The following is a 16893-nucleotide window of genomic DNA, read 5'->3' as shown; positions in this document are numbered from 1 at the left end:
GCCGCCTGAGCCCCTCCGGCCGCGGTCCCGGAGCTGCCGGCGGCATGATCCGACGGGCCGGCGCGCCCGAGCGCGGGGACCCCGCGGGGTAAGTCCGGGGCGGGCGCCCCTCTCTTGCCTCCTCGTCCCGCCGGGAGTGTGGGAGCTCTCGTCCCCGGGCCGTCCGGCCTCGGGGCGTCGGGTGGGACCGAGAGCCCCGCGGCCACGGCCAAGGCCGCTTCTGCGCGGAAGGGGGCCCGCGCTGGTGGCTGCAGGACCGGGGGACTCGGCTAAAGTTCGAAGCCAGACGTCACCGCTCGCTGGGGAACCAGGCGGCTCGTCCGGTGGCTCAGCGGCCGGGTGCAAGAAAGGCGTCTCTACCTGTCAGAGCCGGGGCGGAGGGGCTGCGTGGACGCAGCCCCCTCCCCAGGGTCCTGTCGCGCCTGAACTTTGGAAGCAATCACGCGGCGTCCGGCTCCCGCCAGCCTCCTGCTCCCGCCGCTCCGCCGGCGCCCCCGCGCGCCTCCTGCGACGCTGACGCCCAGGCGGGCGTGGGGTGGGGGCGGGGGGCCCAGTAGCTTCGGACGCCGGCGGCCCGACAGCTGACCCGTCAGTCCGCGTAGACCACGGACCCACCGAGATTCCCCTCCCCCCGTCCCTCAGGCAGGTCCGGGGACGGTGACCTTCGGACCTGCCATTGCCAAGCCTTGGGGAGGGTCCAGGGCGCACGGGTTGCGCCGGGGTCTTAGGGATCCGGGGAGAAGGCAAGGCTTGGCCGAACTTGTTTGGAACTGGCTTTCAGGAGGGGTTTCTAGTGCCTCGTTCCCCGCCCCCCACCTAAGAACCCGAAATTGTTTCTGGACGTTGCTCAGGGCTGCGCACCCGGGAGAAAGTTCCCTCCCCACCGCCCAGCCCAGAGGGCATCTCAGGAAGCTTCAGGAGGTTTGATTGGCTTCGGTTCCAGGGATGGATTCTTGGGAAAGCCTCTTAGAACCTTTCGGGGTGTCAAGGTTGATGGGCGCCCCTCATCCCCCATCCCGGGGCTGCCAATCCAGGGTTTTTGGTTTAAAACTCCCGGGCCTACTTCTGTGATGGACATCCAGCTGCTGCCTGGCCTAGCGCCATGACCTCAGCTCCCGGGCCTCAGTTCTCTGCTCGCTCAAACAAGAGGGATGGGCCGATCTTGTGCAGTTCTGGACTGGGGGACAGCTGGAGGCGACGGGTTCCCGCTCTGGTGGGGCGGGGGTTGTGACATGGAGGGGCCCTTAAACTCCCCTGGATCTGAACGCCTTCCTCCTCCCTCTTGCCCCATCAACGCCCTTCCCCGGAAATTCTGCCTGCATGCTTTCTCTTGGAAGTGACCTCTGGAAAGACAAATGCCATCCGGTGGGAAGAATTGGAAATTATGTTGGGGAAGGGGCCCGTTAGGGGCAAGTATCTACCACATCCAATATTGCAGGGTGGAGCTAGGGAGGAGTTTCCCAGGGCAGACCGGGTGGAGAGGGCCCAGGGCCCTGACCTGTCCAGCTTCCCTCCCCCCTCCTCCCCAGGAATGACCTCTCCTTACTCACTTCCTCTTGCTTTTCTTTGGTCATTACTTAACCTCTCTGTGCCAGTTACTTAACCTCTCTGCGCCTCAGTTTACTTATCTGAAAAATGAAGATAAGTAATAGTAACTATCCTCACATGGTTGTTTTGAGGATTAAATGAGATAATGCATCAAGAGTTTTGCACATTGGCCCATAGGGTAAACTCTTAATAGTTATTATTATTACTCTTCTTACCATTTGTTGATAATAGTAGTTATTATCTCTATGTACCAGCTGTTTCCACTTGGACAAGACATCTCGCCCTGCCTCATCAGTAAATTGGGAATGATAATCACACCTACTTCATAGGATTGTTATGAGGTTTGGATGAGTTAATAGTTAAGCAACTGCCTCCATCCAGACAGCCATAGGTTACCACGCCAGCTCAGGCCTGCTCAGAACCGTGCCTGGCACATTCTAAGGAATATTGGTTTGCTGCTAAAAACACCATTTTATTTAACAGGACCTTTCGTGTCAGAGGGTTCCTAAATAGTATCTCACGGAAACCCATACCTGGCAGGTACTTGCATACCTCCAGGGACGGAGAGCTTGCCACCGCCGTGACAGTCCTAAGAAAGGAATTCCTGAACTTGAGTTGCAGTCTGCCTCCCTCTAGCTTCTTACCATATAAGACCCTGTTCTGCCCTCTGATTCTGGTCCTTGACTCGCAAGCACTACGAGGCAGTTCTCGGGCACACCCCATGCGTCCCCTGTGTTACAGCCCAAAGATGAGGAGGAGCTGTCATCTGTGCCTCTTCACCCCCATGCCACCCCCAGAGCCTGCCGACCACACGGCGCTGGGCTCTGGGTCCTCAGTGCAGACTCTTCTTCCCACCGGGCTTCCGAAAGTCCCCTCCTTCTCGCTGGCAGGCGCTGATGTTCAGACAGCTGGAAGAATGCCTCCCACTCTCCCCCCCCCCCCCCTGCTGGAGCTAGGAGGGCCCCTGGAATAGGAGTGTGAGGACCTTGGCGAGCAAGGTCTGTCTACTTCTTGTAGATGTCGGCTGGGCAGAAAGAAAAGGCAGACAGGCTGCCCCGTATCCTAGGTGCACTTTTTCTTTTTCTCAGCAGATAGTGTCTGCATTAGGTGGGGGCGGGCACCCAGCATTAATCCAGGCCCCTTCCCACTTGCAGCTGACGTGGAAGACGATGGCAGAAGGAGGTCTGGCGGGGCAAAGGCCTGGGGAATGCTGGGGGCCGCCGGGGGGCTTGGCACACAGAGCTGATCTGACTTGGATTGCGGCTGTATCGCAGACGGACTGCAGCAGAGAAAGCAGAAGCAGTAAACTCTGCCGGGAACGGAGCTCTTCTGTCAGTAGGCAGGAGACGGGCTGGGGGCTGGAGTGGCTGGGCAGTGCAGACGGGGGAGGCTCTTGCCTCTGAATGGATGAGCAGGGAGGCGTGGAGGCTGACCCCGGTGAAGCCGTGACCCGCCGAGGGGCCAGACGCCAAACTGTGTGCAGGGCTCACTGAGGACGCCTACGCTCAAAGCCCACACTTTTATACGTTTGATCAGTTGAGAGTCTGCTTAAGATTTTATTTGGAAAAGGATTCTGCTCCTGGATCGAATCCAATCCCCTAACTTAACAAGGGAAAGGAGACCCAGAAAGAACAGGTGATTTACCCAAGGTCTTAAGAGCTGGGGGGTGGGGCTGGACCTAGAAATGGGTCTCCTGAGCCTTGGGCCTTCAAGAGGCTGCCTGGGCAAAGCCCCAGGGTTTGGGAGAGCCCTGGCTTTCTGCCTCATGCCTAATATACTGCGGGGGTCCCGCTGAACCCCTTGAGAGGAGTCCCTCATTCACTCCCAGCTCTTAGACTGGGGGCCCTTCTGGGATGGGGCCCACCCAGAGCAGTGGTGAATTTAGGGTCCCAGATACCAGCTTCAGCTCTGCCCACTGACCCGAGCCTCCTTGGTTGCAGGGGCCAGTGTTCCTGGGTGGTCCTGGCTGGCACTCTGCTGGAAGACCCACCCCCTTCCAGACCTTCCGAGAGGGTCTGGCCCATAGGCAGCAAAGGGTTACCTCCTCTGCTCAGGCCTGCACTTCTGAACCCTGAGAAGCCCGGTGCCTCCCCTGGGAAGCATGTAGGGGGCGAAGGTCAGGGTCTGCTTGGGACGAGGGAGTCTCAGCACATTTGTCCCTGAGGCCCTCCTTCCAATCTCCCCTACCACTTGATAAGGCCCATCCTGGGCCTGGGTCTCTGTTTAGTGATCTTTACTGAGACCGAAAGCATTAAAAGCTACGAATCCTATAAAGGCACCTGCATTTTAATCCAGGAGATCAGGAAATGAAAGAGGGAAACCAACCAAAAATAGATATGGATATAGTTGAGGGGGACCCCCCCCAGGCCCCTCACTGTCCTCTCGGGCCTTCCTAGGGCTCCACTTTAAGGACAGGAGTGTGAGCTGGCCTGCGGTGCCTCTCAGGAAGGGGCCAGAGCAGAGGCGAGGAAGCAAGGCTGACTGGCAACCACAAATTCGGTCCTTCCCATCGCATCCCAGAGTCCGTCTGTCCCTTGAGGTGGGGTTGTCCCCATTTCATGCCTATCCAGGCCGTGGCAAGTGAGCAGAACTGGGTAGGCAGCATTGCGGAGGGAGGGCAGGTTGGGAGGGGAGAAGTGTCTGAGCAGACTTGGAGTGTCCTTATCAGGACGAGGGAGGCAAGTCTTGGTTGGGAGACACGAATGGAGAAGGCCTGGCGTAGGAAGAGGGCCCATCCTCAGGGCCGGGGTGCCCAGAAAGAGCCCCAGCCTGGGGGAAAGCATCTCAGAAGAGTCCCAGACTTCCTGTTTGCCCCCCCCTACACCCCGACTTTCTGCCCCCTCCCCCACCTCTGTTCAGGCGTCACCTTCAGAAGGGAGTGAGGGCCCAGGGGTCATCTTGTTCTTGGCAAAGCGGCTGAGAGACAGCGAGTGCTGCTCTGGCAGCCAGCGCTAGAACGTTCTGCTGCGCAACTATTACCCTGAACCTGCCATTTATCCCGTGCCCCGGGGGGCGGCCAAAACATGGATGTTTTCTTCTACACGGGAGCTAAAGATGAAAATCACGACGCTAATGCCTTTTCGAAACTGGAGGTCTCCTCTGGAGCTCATTCCACCGCCACCCGCCCCCTCCCCACCCCAAAAAGAGCCCTTCTGGGGAAATGGTTCTTGCTGCTAGAGACAGCAGACACATGGAGGTCCTTCAGGCCTGGTGGAGAAAACAGCGTGACTCCCATAGCCCCTGATCACCCTTAGGTGCCATGATCTCCTATTTAATAGACCCTTTAAGGGCTCTCTGTCCTCCATACCCCCCATTTCGATCCCTCGTGAAGCCAGCACACAGCTTTGCTTTTCCTGTCCTTCTTGGCATGCATCATTGCCATAACCTACCCCCCCTTGGCTCACAGAGTTCCTTCCAGCTGAGAGAACGTCACCTCTTCCATGAAGCCTTCCATCCACACCAGCTCTTCCTGAATCCTCACAAAAGAGGATGTTCGCATGAGCTACTTATTTACCTAGCAAGAAACCAAAACCCCGTTAATATCATGTCTTCCTGTTTAGATTATAAACTTCCAAATAAAAGGGATCAGATCTTTTACATCCATATCTTTTTGTCCTGCACACAGCTGGCACTCAATAAGTGCTTGAGGACAATGACGTACGGAGCAGGATTCTAAAAATCGCCTCGCTGGCTTCACCTGAACTTCTGGAACAATTTCTGAGGCAGCCCAGGCCTCAGGGCGGGGCCCAGGACAGGGTGGGAGGGGGGGAGGTCAGGAGCCCAGCTCCCTCCCTCAGCGGGCAGAGACCGCTTGAGGCCACCACAGGCCTTCCCCCATCTAGAACAACATGGTGACTGACCGCTCAGGAAATTGGGTAGGGACCCTGTATAGGCACTCGCCACTTCATTTTATCCTCCTCAGCTGGGCTCCCCTCAGTCCGACTGGGAGAGAGGACGGGAGATATTTGTCCTGGCCCGAAGAGTGGACTTGGCTGGGCACACAGGTTCTAGGCGAGCCCCGCCGGGTCATTGGGCCCCAAGGGCAGGTCTGTGGTCCACTGAAAAACCAGGGAGACAAGGGTGTGTGTGTGTGTGTGTGTGTGTGAGTGAGTGGTATGTATCAGCCAAAGTTGCCAAACTCTCTTTCTGGGCAGAACTGTCATTTATTCTGAGATGGAGGTTTTGTCTTCTGTGCCATGTTAGGCCTTCTTTCCTCCGTGAACTGGATGGATAAATTGGTGGCAGTGGTTGGTTTTGGCGTCTGTTTTGCAAACTAAGAATCGCCAAAGGGAAATCTGAGAAACGCTGCTCTAGTTGCTTCTGTGGGGTTTGTCTGTCCTGTGCCCCCTTCACGGCCACGCCCGCCCCAGCCACACCTGGCAATCAGACCGCCTGACTGCATCATCCCCTGCTGATCTGGAAGATGCTTAGGGGCTTGCATGCTGTAGGATGTCTCCAGAGCCCCGTCCCTGTGGAGATTTGGGAGAATACGAGGATGCAAGTATCTGACTGTCTCCAGGCCTCATTTTTCCCGTCTGAGAAATGGACTCAGTGATCTCTAGCCTCCCACTCCGTGTGACACTCAGTGATCCCCGAATACCAGCCAGCAAGCAGCAGAAGCTGGTGTCCCAGAGTGACGTCAGAGCTCAGGGGATTGATGTCCCAGCAGAGATGACCTAGCCTTTCTTCCTTCCGGTGGCTGGAAGGGCGGCCTGCAGAACAGTCTAGAACACATGGGTCCACTTCCGTCAGAAACAAAGACTCAGAAAGCAGACCTCTGGGTCATCACCCTGACTGAGTACCTGGAAGGAAGCATTTTTTTTTCACTTCCGTGGGTTTATTTTTGAAAAAAGCGCATGGGTTTTGGAAGCCCACTCTGGGGATCGGCCCCCTGGTGTCCCGGGGGGACGTGCTGACTGGACAGGGGGTCGGGAAGGTTGTCCAGAGTGGCATCTCTGAGTGTGACTGATTCCTGAGGTGGCGCCCATGCTGGCCAGTTTGGGTGGCTGCCGAGGAGACGCTGAGGAGTCGCTGGCAGCCTCACGTCGCTGAGTTTCTGGTGGGAAGGCTGCCCTGTCGGGGCTTGAAAGGGGTGACATCCGAGGGAGGGGTCTCTCGGCTGGGTAACCCCAGGGCCCTCCCCACAGCACACCTGCTGCCGCCTTGGGGTAGCCAGCTGGCCCTGTGCCTGCCCGCCCCCTACAGAGCTCTGCAGTGAAACCAGAACCTTCCCTCCTGCCAGCGTGGCCTGGAACGTGAGGAAAGCGAAGGGTGGGTGCAGAGGAATCTTTCCCTCAGACTCAGTGTCCATGGGGTGGTGGAGAGGGCCTTACAGACTCCATACCTGTGGGGCTGTCAGCCTTGGCCTTTGATAGAAGCATCTGGAAGCCACCATCATGGCCACCATCTCAGGCTCTCTCCACCTGCCACTAAGTCCTCTGCTACCTCACGCAGATCTTCTGCCTGCAGGGGGCAGGTGGGGGGGGGAGCTTGCGGAGGCCGCCCCAGTGGCTAAAACAGCTCTGGGGGTGAGAAACAAGTGTGGCGGGTCATCGGGGCACCTTACCCTCATCTCGCCAGTAGTTCCTGGGAAGGTGCCCACCCCAGTCTGTACTTGTTGGAGAGAAGGAACCAGCCCACTCTGAGAAATGTCAGCTCCCTTTTAAAAGAAACAGGCTAGAGAGCGGTTGTGGTCAAGGCCTGTTGTGTCGTGTGCACCGCTATAGAGTGCACACTCAGGCCACATCCTATGGGCTCATGGCACCAGCCCCAGGGCCAGTCCCCGCTGCGTTCTCCGCCCTGGGACCAGGCAGAGTGACTGTACCCCCCCCCCAGCCTAGCTCCACCCACAAACCTGGAGCCGGGGTGAGGGTGGGGGGATGGACATAAGGATTCTAGGAGGGGAAGGCCAGGGTAGGGACCTTTGGAGCCTGATGGGGACAGCTGCCTTAGAGGGACTATCCTCTGCGACACTTCCTCCATGAAGGTGGCCCCCACTTCACCATGGACTCTAGGATCTTAGTCAAAGCCAAGAACTTTTCATCCCCTGGTTAGGAGATGGGACTTCAAGAGTCAACACCACGCCAGCTCCCTGACTGACATTTGATAGGAGATTTCAGGACTGATGGGAAGAGGAGGGGTGTGGAGAGGGAGGGCCCAGAAGGAGGAGAGGGGGCCACAACAGTAGCAGAGAAGATTTCTTCTTCTGCTCGGGTTTCCCTGAAGGGAAATTGTTCCCTGGGTCAGTAAGTGTGCTTTTTCACCCACCTCTGGAAACCAAAGAAATAAAGGACTCTGCATCTGAAATTCACAGTCTGACCTCTGGTTAAAGGAGCAAGCTATCGAGAAGGAATTCACCAGGGACCTTTCTCCCCAGCTTCCGTGTCTCCAGCGTCCTTAATCTCAGTCAGTGTCAGAGACAGACACTGTAAATTTCTCTGGGGACATTGCCGTTCAAAGCAAGGACTTAGCTTTCTACCAGTGGCATCTGATGATGGCATTTATTATGCTTGCTTCTTTCTGTTCTTGTCATTTTTGAGAGAGCATCCATCTGAAGTATATTCAGGGTTTCTTTTTTCAACTAGTATCTTCTTTATCCATCTTTACCCATCTATCCATCCATCTATCCATCCACTCATCTGTCCACTCATCCATCCCATCCATCCATCCATCCTTCCATCCATCCATCCACCATCCACTCATCTGTCCACTCATCCATCCATCCATCCATCCATCCTTCCATCCATCCATCCATCCATCCATCCATCCATCCATCCACTCATCTGTCCACTCATCCATCCATCCATCCATCCATCCTTCCATCCATCCATCCATCCATCCATCCATCCATCCATCCATCCACTCATCTGTCCACTCATCCATCCATCCATCCATCCATCCACCCATTCATTCATCTAACCATCTGTCCATTTACTGAACATTTGTTGAACATCTAGGAGTTTCCAGTTTATCTATTAGGAAAAATGAGAGAAATATGCACATAATTAACTCACAGAGCACTACATGCAAACGTGCCTATGCTCTATTACACCTGGCTACGGTAACCAGGAATGACTCTCTGGTAGAGGCGGCATCTGGATTGGGTTTTGAAGGATTGAGGATTTTAACAGCTAAAATCAGGTGTATGCCGAGAAAGGTATCCCAGACAGGAGAAAAGCACGGAGCAGGAAGGCGAGAAAGGACAAACTGTGTGTGGGAACCCTCAAGAGCCTGGTTTGGGGACAAGGAGGAAGACTTGTATGTGAGGTGAACCTAGAAAGGGAGTTGGGGTCCGCTTGGTAACAGGTGGAAGAGTCTGCATTTTGCTATGGTGGCAAAGACTGAAGGTCTGTTCCGGAGCTGGGCAACCCTAGGCAAGTTACGGCACCCAGACCTGCCAGGACCCCTTTCTCCTTTTTCTCTGCCACATGGAGCAAGGGGGGGTGCCTGCCTCACAAGGCTGTTGTTGCCATTACAAGAGGGAAGGTTGGCTCTTAGCTCTTTGGGCTGAGATCAGTTGGGAGCTGTTTCCTGTATGTATATGGGGTGTGTGTGCACGTGCATGTGTGCACTATTGATCCCCCCCCAATTTATTATATACTTGATAAAGGTCACACACAGACACACAAAAATAGTGCCATTTAAAGCATCAAACACTTTAATCTCTTTGAGGCTACATCCAGTCTGAGTGCGTGTTTACTTAATTTCAGTCCTTGTGTGCAGTTTTGATCTGTATGTATATGTTAATCTGCATTCCTTGTTTTTCACGGAGTGTTTCCTATATGCATTTTTATATGCTGTGCTGTGGCCCTGTGTTACCCATGTGTCATCTTTGATGGCCTCATCTTATGGTCATTTTAATGGTTGGAGTTGGCCCAGACAAGTGTCAACTTCTTTCTAATCCTGTCTGTTTTAAATGAAGCTCTGGAAAACTTATGTGGGTCTAGGATCCTCAGGATCCATTCCTTGAGATAGATCACCATCCTAGAGTATTTGAACTCAAGAGTGAAGAAGAGCCTCTTGATTGGTCCCTAAATTTTAATTGGGTGTAAATTTTAGCTGAAGACTGCCAGGTGTGACCGTGTGATGAAGTTCAGGATGCTGAAATATAAGTGAGGAGGGCAGTTTGCTTGGGCATGTCCTTAGAGAGAAGAGGCATGGCTTTCTCTCCTTTCCTCTTTCCTGTTGGCTGGAATGCAGATGTGATGGTGGGAGTTGAAGCAGCCATATTGAACTTTGAGGTGAATTTGAGAATGGAAGCCCTATGGGGAGGAGCAACAATATAGTGAGGGTCCTAGACATGTTGGAGCATCGTCCCAGCTCTGGACCACTTCCTCAGGCTTTTATATAACAGAGGAATTCATCTTTATCTTGATTAAATCACCATAATTTAAAATTTTCTGATACTTACAGACAAACATGATCTTAACCAAAATTAAAAGTTTTCTGCCTTGTCCTACAGCACCAGAGTGTGTCAGAAATAATAAAGCTGCTTTGCAGGGCTGCCTGCAAGGCTTCGTTTCCTGGCAGAGGTTGGAAGGAGGAAGAGGAAGAGAGAGAGAGAGAGCAAAGACAGATTTGTGTCGACTAGGGCTCTTATTTCAAAGACTGAATTGCAAACATTTTCTTCATACTGAGTGTTTGTGAGTTTTAGATTTCACCAGAAGCTGCAGACTAATTCTTCTGGTGTGAGTTCTGACTCCCAGATTCTGTGCTCTGACAGGGCTAAATATTGCTGCGCAACAGTGTCTCTTCTGTCAGCCTCAGTTTCCCCATCGGTGCTCTAGATGGAGAACTCCCATAGGTTAACTGTCCCCGTGCTGGGCCTCTCCAGCTCCTTCTGAGATCGAATCTGTCACACGAGCACAAGAAAGGGGGGGGGGGGGCCCGTCTGAGCAGCACCTGTGTCCCTGCTGGCTGGCACCATTCACTCACTCATTGATTCATTGATTCATTGATTCATTGATTCATTCATTTATTGCTTCTTTATTTAGCACTTGCTGGGTACCAAGGTGGGTTTGTGCAAAATACCAGCGATTGGAGGTCCTGAATGATCACCTTTCCTCTCTGCCTGGCCTTGGGAAAGGTTTGTCCAGAAATGGCTGGGGCTTGAGTTCCCCTTCGAGGATAGCGCAGAGTTATTTGGGTCCTGAAAGAGGCTGCTCAGAGCTACCCTGCACGGCCCTGGATTGCCTGCTGCGCATGCAGACGCCCTCGGGGCTGCCTGTGTCTGAGAGGTCCCGTGTGTGGCCTGGGACCGAGTGGGGTGGGCTGTCTTGACAGGCTGAGCAAGTGTCCCTGGAAAGGGTTTGCAAGACAGTCAGGAGGTCTTTTCACAGGCCAAAGCAGCCCCCCTCCCTGGTTCTAGCATCGTCAGATGTCCAGAGCTGTTCTGCTCCGGAGACCCCCTTACCCAGCTTACAGATGAGTCTGTGGCACAGAGAGGGGAAGTGATTGTCTCGATGCCCCCCAGCTGGACCCAGGCTCGTTCCAAGGCTCTGTGAAGGTGCCTAGGCCCTGCCTTTGCTGGAGGCGTCGGAAGTGGGGGTGGGGATAGGGGGGCTGGCTCAGCAGCCTTCCCTGGCTGCCTCTCCCTCCAGCCTCTGGAAAGGTGAGCCCTTTCCTGCCTCAGAGACCAAGCACGCGCCCCACCTACACCTCCTGTAAAAAGCCTACGAGGCTGACAAGCCTCCAGGGCTGTCGCCTACAGTTGTGCAGATTCTTGACTGCACAGAGGCACCTGGCTGAGAGAGTAACACGTGGAGACTGAAAATTCATTCTCTTGCCGAGCCAAGTACGATGTCAAGGGTGAGGGGGTGGTGAGGGGATCGCCTGCATCCACAGGAAGGAAGGAGTGCCTTCTTCCAATGTAGGAAGAGGCATCACACAGGCTAGCTGGGCCCCCGCACAGCAGAAGACCCCTCAGCACCCTCAGAGCCTTGCTCTGCGCACCCCTCGCAGGGTCCCGTCTGGCCCCACTAGACTGTAAGCTCCCGGGGGCAGAACGCATGACTCCTCTTGTCAGGGTGTCATCCCCAGCTGAGCACTGTGAGGACTCGTGCTTACTCTCCCCAGCCTCTGGGGGCCCCCGGGCAGTCCGTGGGGGGCCTCGGCTTGCAGCCACATCTCCCTCAGCCTCCGCTACATGGCCATCTGCTCTCTGTGTGTCTGTCTCTGTGTGTTGTCTTCTTATAAGGACACCGGTCGCACTGGACTCGGCCCACCCCAATCCAGTATGACCTCATCTCAGCTCGTCGCATTGGCAACAACCCTCTTTCCAAATAAGGTCACATTCTGAGGTGCTGGCAGTCAGGACGTCAGCGTGTCTTTTTGGGGGGACACAGAGCAACCCATAACAAGCTAAACTTTATGTAGAGTAAAATTCACCTATGTGTGTGTTCGTTTCTACGCATCTCGGCAAATGTAGACGGTTATGTGACTGCCACCACAACCAGGACATGAAGTATTCTGTCTCTGTCCAGAATCTCCGTGGCCTTTTGTAGTCACCCTCCCCCCAACCCCAGTCCTGGCAGTGCCTCATTTCTTCTGGGTCCTTACGTTCTGCCTTTTTGAGAATGTCCTGTGGCCTTGCGCGTCTGGCTTCTTCCACGTGGCTGAGTGCACGGGAGATGGGGCCTGGGCCTCCGTGTCACGGTCATTTCTATGGCTGAGACTACTTCGTGGTATTGGACACGCCGTAGTTGGTGTGTCCGCTCACCCGGATGGCAGCTCTTCTGGGTCACTTCCAGTTCTTGGCAATCACAAACTTGCACGTAGGGTACGGGCTTTGGGTAGGGAGCCCCAAGGACCGGCTCGCATTAGGGGTGCTGTGTGAAGAAGGACTTGGGGTGGGGGCAGCCGTATGCGGGGAGACCGAAAGGAAGCGACTGAAGGGGCCCTGGGGAGCGGCATCGGCCTGGACCAGGGTCTTGGTAGGGGAGCAATGGGAGGGAGCGTGGGCGGAGCTGGGCCGTGAACCGGGTGTGTGCCCATAGCTCAGAGGCCTGGCCCCCGCCTCCCCAGGGGAGGATCGCTCTTGTAGCTCCGTGGGACTGTCTGGACAGGTGGAGCGGATGGAGGGAACATCACAGCGTAATGGTTAAGGGCGTGGGCCCTGGAGCAAACTGTCAGGGCTCACAGTCTACTCTCTGCTTCAGTTTCCTCATCTGTAACCCAGGGGTACTAACAGTTCTGAATGCGTAGAACTCTTCTTGTGTTCTGTGAGTTAATACATGGAAGGAGCTTGAACAGTCTGGCACGTAGTAGGTGTTCAAGAAACTGGAACCAGGGACGCCTGGCTGGCTCATGAGTAGAGCATGTGGGACTCCGGATCTCAGGCTCGTGAGTTCGAGCCCCATGTTGGGCATGGAGCCTAATTAAAAGAATAAAATAAATCTTAAAAAACGAATTTAATAAAAACAACCCTGAACCAGGGTCAGTGGGCTTCTGAAGGGCCCTAGCCCCACCCTTGCATCTGCTCCCCTCCTCCCTTTGGCAAGAAGCCAGTGTGCGGTACGTCCTGTGGCTTGTGGCTCATGGACAACCCCCTCATCGGGGCGCCGTCCCAGGTCTGTCCTGACCTGCTGTGAGAACTCGAGCTGGTGTCTTTACCTCTCTGGTCATTGCTTCCTGCATTCAGCCGCATGGAGGTACGAAGCCCCACTGTGCGCCAGGCTCTGTGCAGGACGGCGCGTGGCACGGGGCAGCCACACGCAGCAGGAACTTCATAAAGACACACGGGTGACCTGCTCGCGGCAGTCTGTAGGGAGGCCCAGGGGAGCGACTTTCGGGGTCCCCCCAGGTGTTGGGGGGCTGGCAGTGACTCCTGCTGTAGTTGCCACATATATCGTCCCCTGCTTTCCTCCTAGATACAGTCTTCGCCTCTGATGGGAACTGAGCGACGTTGCCACCCCGCAGCCTCAGCTGGAGGTCAGCTGGCTCCACGGGGAGAGGGGCGCTGGGTCCTTGCGCAGCAGCTACTAAGGTCTGCGGCAGAGCCTCGCTCTGAGACCAGGGTTCACGTCCAGGTCGTGATTGGTGCCGGCCTAACGGAGGAACATTTACGCCATTACAGTACGCACAGATTCCCCATTTGCACACTCTCCTACTTGCTAAAATACTTGGTAGCCCCCCAGCTCATAGCCCCTCAGAAGTCCTTTGCAGCCGTGCTTGGAGCAGTGGATCTTCTGACACGCACATTCCCACCTGAGGCCAGAAAAGGAGAGACACACTCTACCTTCCTGTTTGAGTTTTTGCCCTTCCAACAAGGGTCCTCATCGTGGTCTGGTTAGCACCGTGTCTTTTGCATTTGTGTGCGTTTTGTTGGTGATTTCACTATTTAGAATGTCCCCCAGCCACAGAATGGAAGTGCGTTCTCATGTTCTGAAATGCAAGAACCCGGTGACAGTCTGGCAAGAAACTGTGTGTGTTAAAGATGCTTTATTTAGGCAAGTTAGGTGTGCTGTCGGCTGTGAATTTGATATTCATGCATGAAGAATATATATTAAGTACAGTGTATTTAAAAAGAAATGCACGGGGGGCGCCCGTGTGGCTCAGTTGGTTAAGCTTCTGAAACTTGATCCTGGCTCAGCTCATGATCTCCTGGTTTGTGGACTGAGCTGCATATTGGGCTCTGTGCCGAAAGCTCAGAGCCTGCTTGGGACTCTCTCTTCTCTCTCTCTCTTTCTCACTCTCTCTCGCTCTCGCTGTCCCCTGCTCATGCTCTCTCTCTCCCTCTCTCTCAAAATAAATAAATAAACCTCTTTTTGAATCCACATAGGGAAGGTTATATATTATCAGGTGACAAAAATGTGACCAGTGAGGCTCACAGGAACGTCACCTTGTGTTTCTCCAGCATTCACTAACACAGTCGGTGTTCACGGTGACTTTACAGAACAGAACAACCATAAAAAAATGAGAACCGCCCCAGGTCTCTGCACGGTCTGTCCTCCTGCTGCCAGCAGCGTGTTCCTCCGAACTGACAAGTGCCCGTTTTCTGTGTGGTCTCTCTTTGCAGTGCCCCGGTCCTTGGGATGGGCGCTCTCCTGTAGCCCTCTCCCTTCCCTTGAAATTCAAGACCTGGGAAGTTTCCAAGAAGAGAGTGGGCAGTGCTAATATTTCATATTCTATGATTCTAATAGAAAAATCTTTATGGGGAACAGTGTACCAGTTGAGGCAGATAAAAAATGAGGATTCTCGGGGTGCCCGGGGGGCTCAGTCTGTTGAGTATCCGACTTTAGCGTAGGCCATTATCTCACAGTTCGTGGGTTCCAGCCCCGTGTCAGGCTCTGTGCTGACAGCTCGCAACCTGAAGCCTGCTTCTGATTCTGTGTCTCCCTCTCTCTCTCTCTGCCCCTGCCCTGCTTGTGCTCTGTCTCTCTCTGTCTTTCAAAAATAAATGCTAAAAAAAAATTGCTCCTAAGTGAGGATCCTCGGCATTGGGAGGTGCGTCACTAATCATGGCAGCAGTTCCCAGAGCCCCGTGAGGCTGGGGTTCCTTACGGGCAAGGAAACAGAGGCACCACAAGTGACTCGATTGGAGCTCTCAGCAAATCAGTGGAAGAGCCCGGATGTGGGTCCAGCTTTGTCTGAGTCCAGAGCCACTACCCTGAACCTGTGAACTCCCTGCACCCCAAGTCCTAGGAGCCTGCTGCCAGGCAAGCCTTCACCCTGGGAGAGTGCTGCCCGCCCCCCGCCCCCAGCCTTGTAAGCCCCTGTAACAGGGCGGGGTGACCTCCTGGCCCCTCTGCCTGACTCAGCCCTGTACGGATGGGCCAGACGAGGAAACTGAGAGGTGCAGAAAGGCACACCTGGTCCCACCTGCCAGGGTCTCCCTTCGTCCCCTGGCAGAGTCTCACCCTATAACCCCGGGCCCTGGAGTCACAGAGTTAACCTGGGTGAGTTGGAGCATGCCCACCATGCCTCAGGACTGCTCCTTATAGCTCCCGGCTCTGTCCCCCCTTCTGCCCCCCAGCGGCCCCCCGAGTTTGTGAGCCAGGGTCCTTGGCTTCCTCCAACCTCCCTCTCTTGCAAACGCACCACCAGTGACTTCCCCTATGCTGAGTTGTCAGGGACTGTGCAGGCTGTACAGTCTAATGGGGACAGAGGGGCTTGGCTGGGAGCAAGGGACAAAGCCTAAAAGAGATGCAGCCCGAAAGGGTGGAATTTCAGGGAGGAAGAGGGGCATCCCTTTTCTTTTTCGAGATGGGCCTGGGCCCGGGAGATGGCAGGTGCCAAGAAACAGCAGGACTGGTTAGGCTTAGTCGCTCACATGATTCATTTATCCCCCAGCAGAGGAAGTGTGGTCACAACTGGGGGGGGGGGGGGGTTGCAGGGTGACTCAGTGTCACCAGAGGGAACGTGACGCTGCAGTAGTTTCCTACAAGGTGCTGCCAGGGCGGGCCGTCCGCAGCCTGGGTTCCCACACTCCTGGCAGTGCCCGCGGGCAGGCAGCCATCGGGTATCAGCACTGCACCAGGCCCGGGAGCCCTGAGCCGGCTCCGGGTCTGACCCCTCCTCCAGTTTAGAAATGGGGGTTTGCTTCGTCAGAGCACGTCCCCACACCCTACAGCCATGTTTCACCCTTCCAGTGGGGTCGGGGGGAGCATTCCTCCACATCCTTGACTACTGAGAGAGCTGAGGTCCAGAGAAGGAGGCCCAGAGAAGGAGGGAGTCTTGTCCAAGGACACACAGCAAGCAATGGCTAGAATAGACCCCGGCTCTCTTTCCAGGGCAGAGCATTTCCTGCACCACTCAGCGGGCCAGGATGAGTAACGTCAGCAGTGACATCTATTCGTGAACCAGCACTAAGCTCTGCACACAGTGGTCTGTCTTGTCCTCACAGTGCACCATAGGGTCAGGGCTGTGCTCAGTCTCATTTTACAGACCTTGAAAGGCCAGGCTCAGAGTGGAATTTGGGCAGGCCCCCAGAGGCTAAGGGCGAGGAAAAAGGGAATCGCAGCAGAGATCCAGCAGGAGGGGCCTGAGTAAGGGCGGCACAGAGGGCCCTTGTGTCTCTTGGGTGAGTCATGTCCACCACAAGCTGCTGCTCGCCCAGCCCTCGCCTCTCCTTCCTCAGCCCCAGTGTCAGGTGGGGGGAGGGAGCACTTTGCTCTTCTTCCTTTTCCCCCCAGATGATGGGGAACCACTGAGTAAGTGGCAGGCGGAGCCAGAGGCCAGGGCCACCAGGGGCTACGTGGGCCACCACGTGTTGTGGGTGCTCCTGAAGGAAAGGAGGCCGGCAGGGGCAACAGACACACCTCCCCAGAGCCAGGCCCACCCCTGGGAAGGACAAGGCAGCAGGAGGGTGGGCATGGACTCTGGGAACTTTGGAGAAGCTCGGGGAAG

General features: G+C 55.3%; 1 protein-coding gene across 1 annotated transcript in view; it reads left to right on the top strand.

Moving 5' to 3' along the window:
- Positions 1-10: 10 nt before the first annotated feature.
- The window catches only part of RIN3 (Ras and Rab interactor 3), a 120191-nt gene continuing 103308 nt past the window's right edge, over positions 11-16893 (top strand). The window contains exon 1 of the mRNA XM_029952417.1: positions 11-88. Coding sequence (XP_029808277.1) covers positions 45-88 — 44 coding nt within the window. The 5' untranslated portion in view covers positions 11-44. The remainder of the gene's footprint in view (positions 89-16893) is intronic.

This window comes from Suricata suricatta, chromosome 9, assembly GCF_006229205.1.
Source record: "Suricata suricatta isolate VVHF042 chromosome 9, meerkat_22Aug2017_6uvM2_HiC, whole genome shotgun sequence".
Taxonomy (NCBI): Eukaryota; Metazoa; Chordata; class Mammalia; order Carnivora; family Herpestidae; genus Suricata; species Suricata suricatta.
Note: the sequence above shows the minus strand (reverse complement) of the source record. Positions and strands in the feature narration are given on the sequence as shown.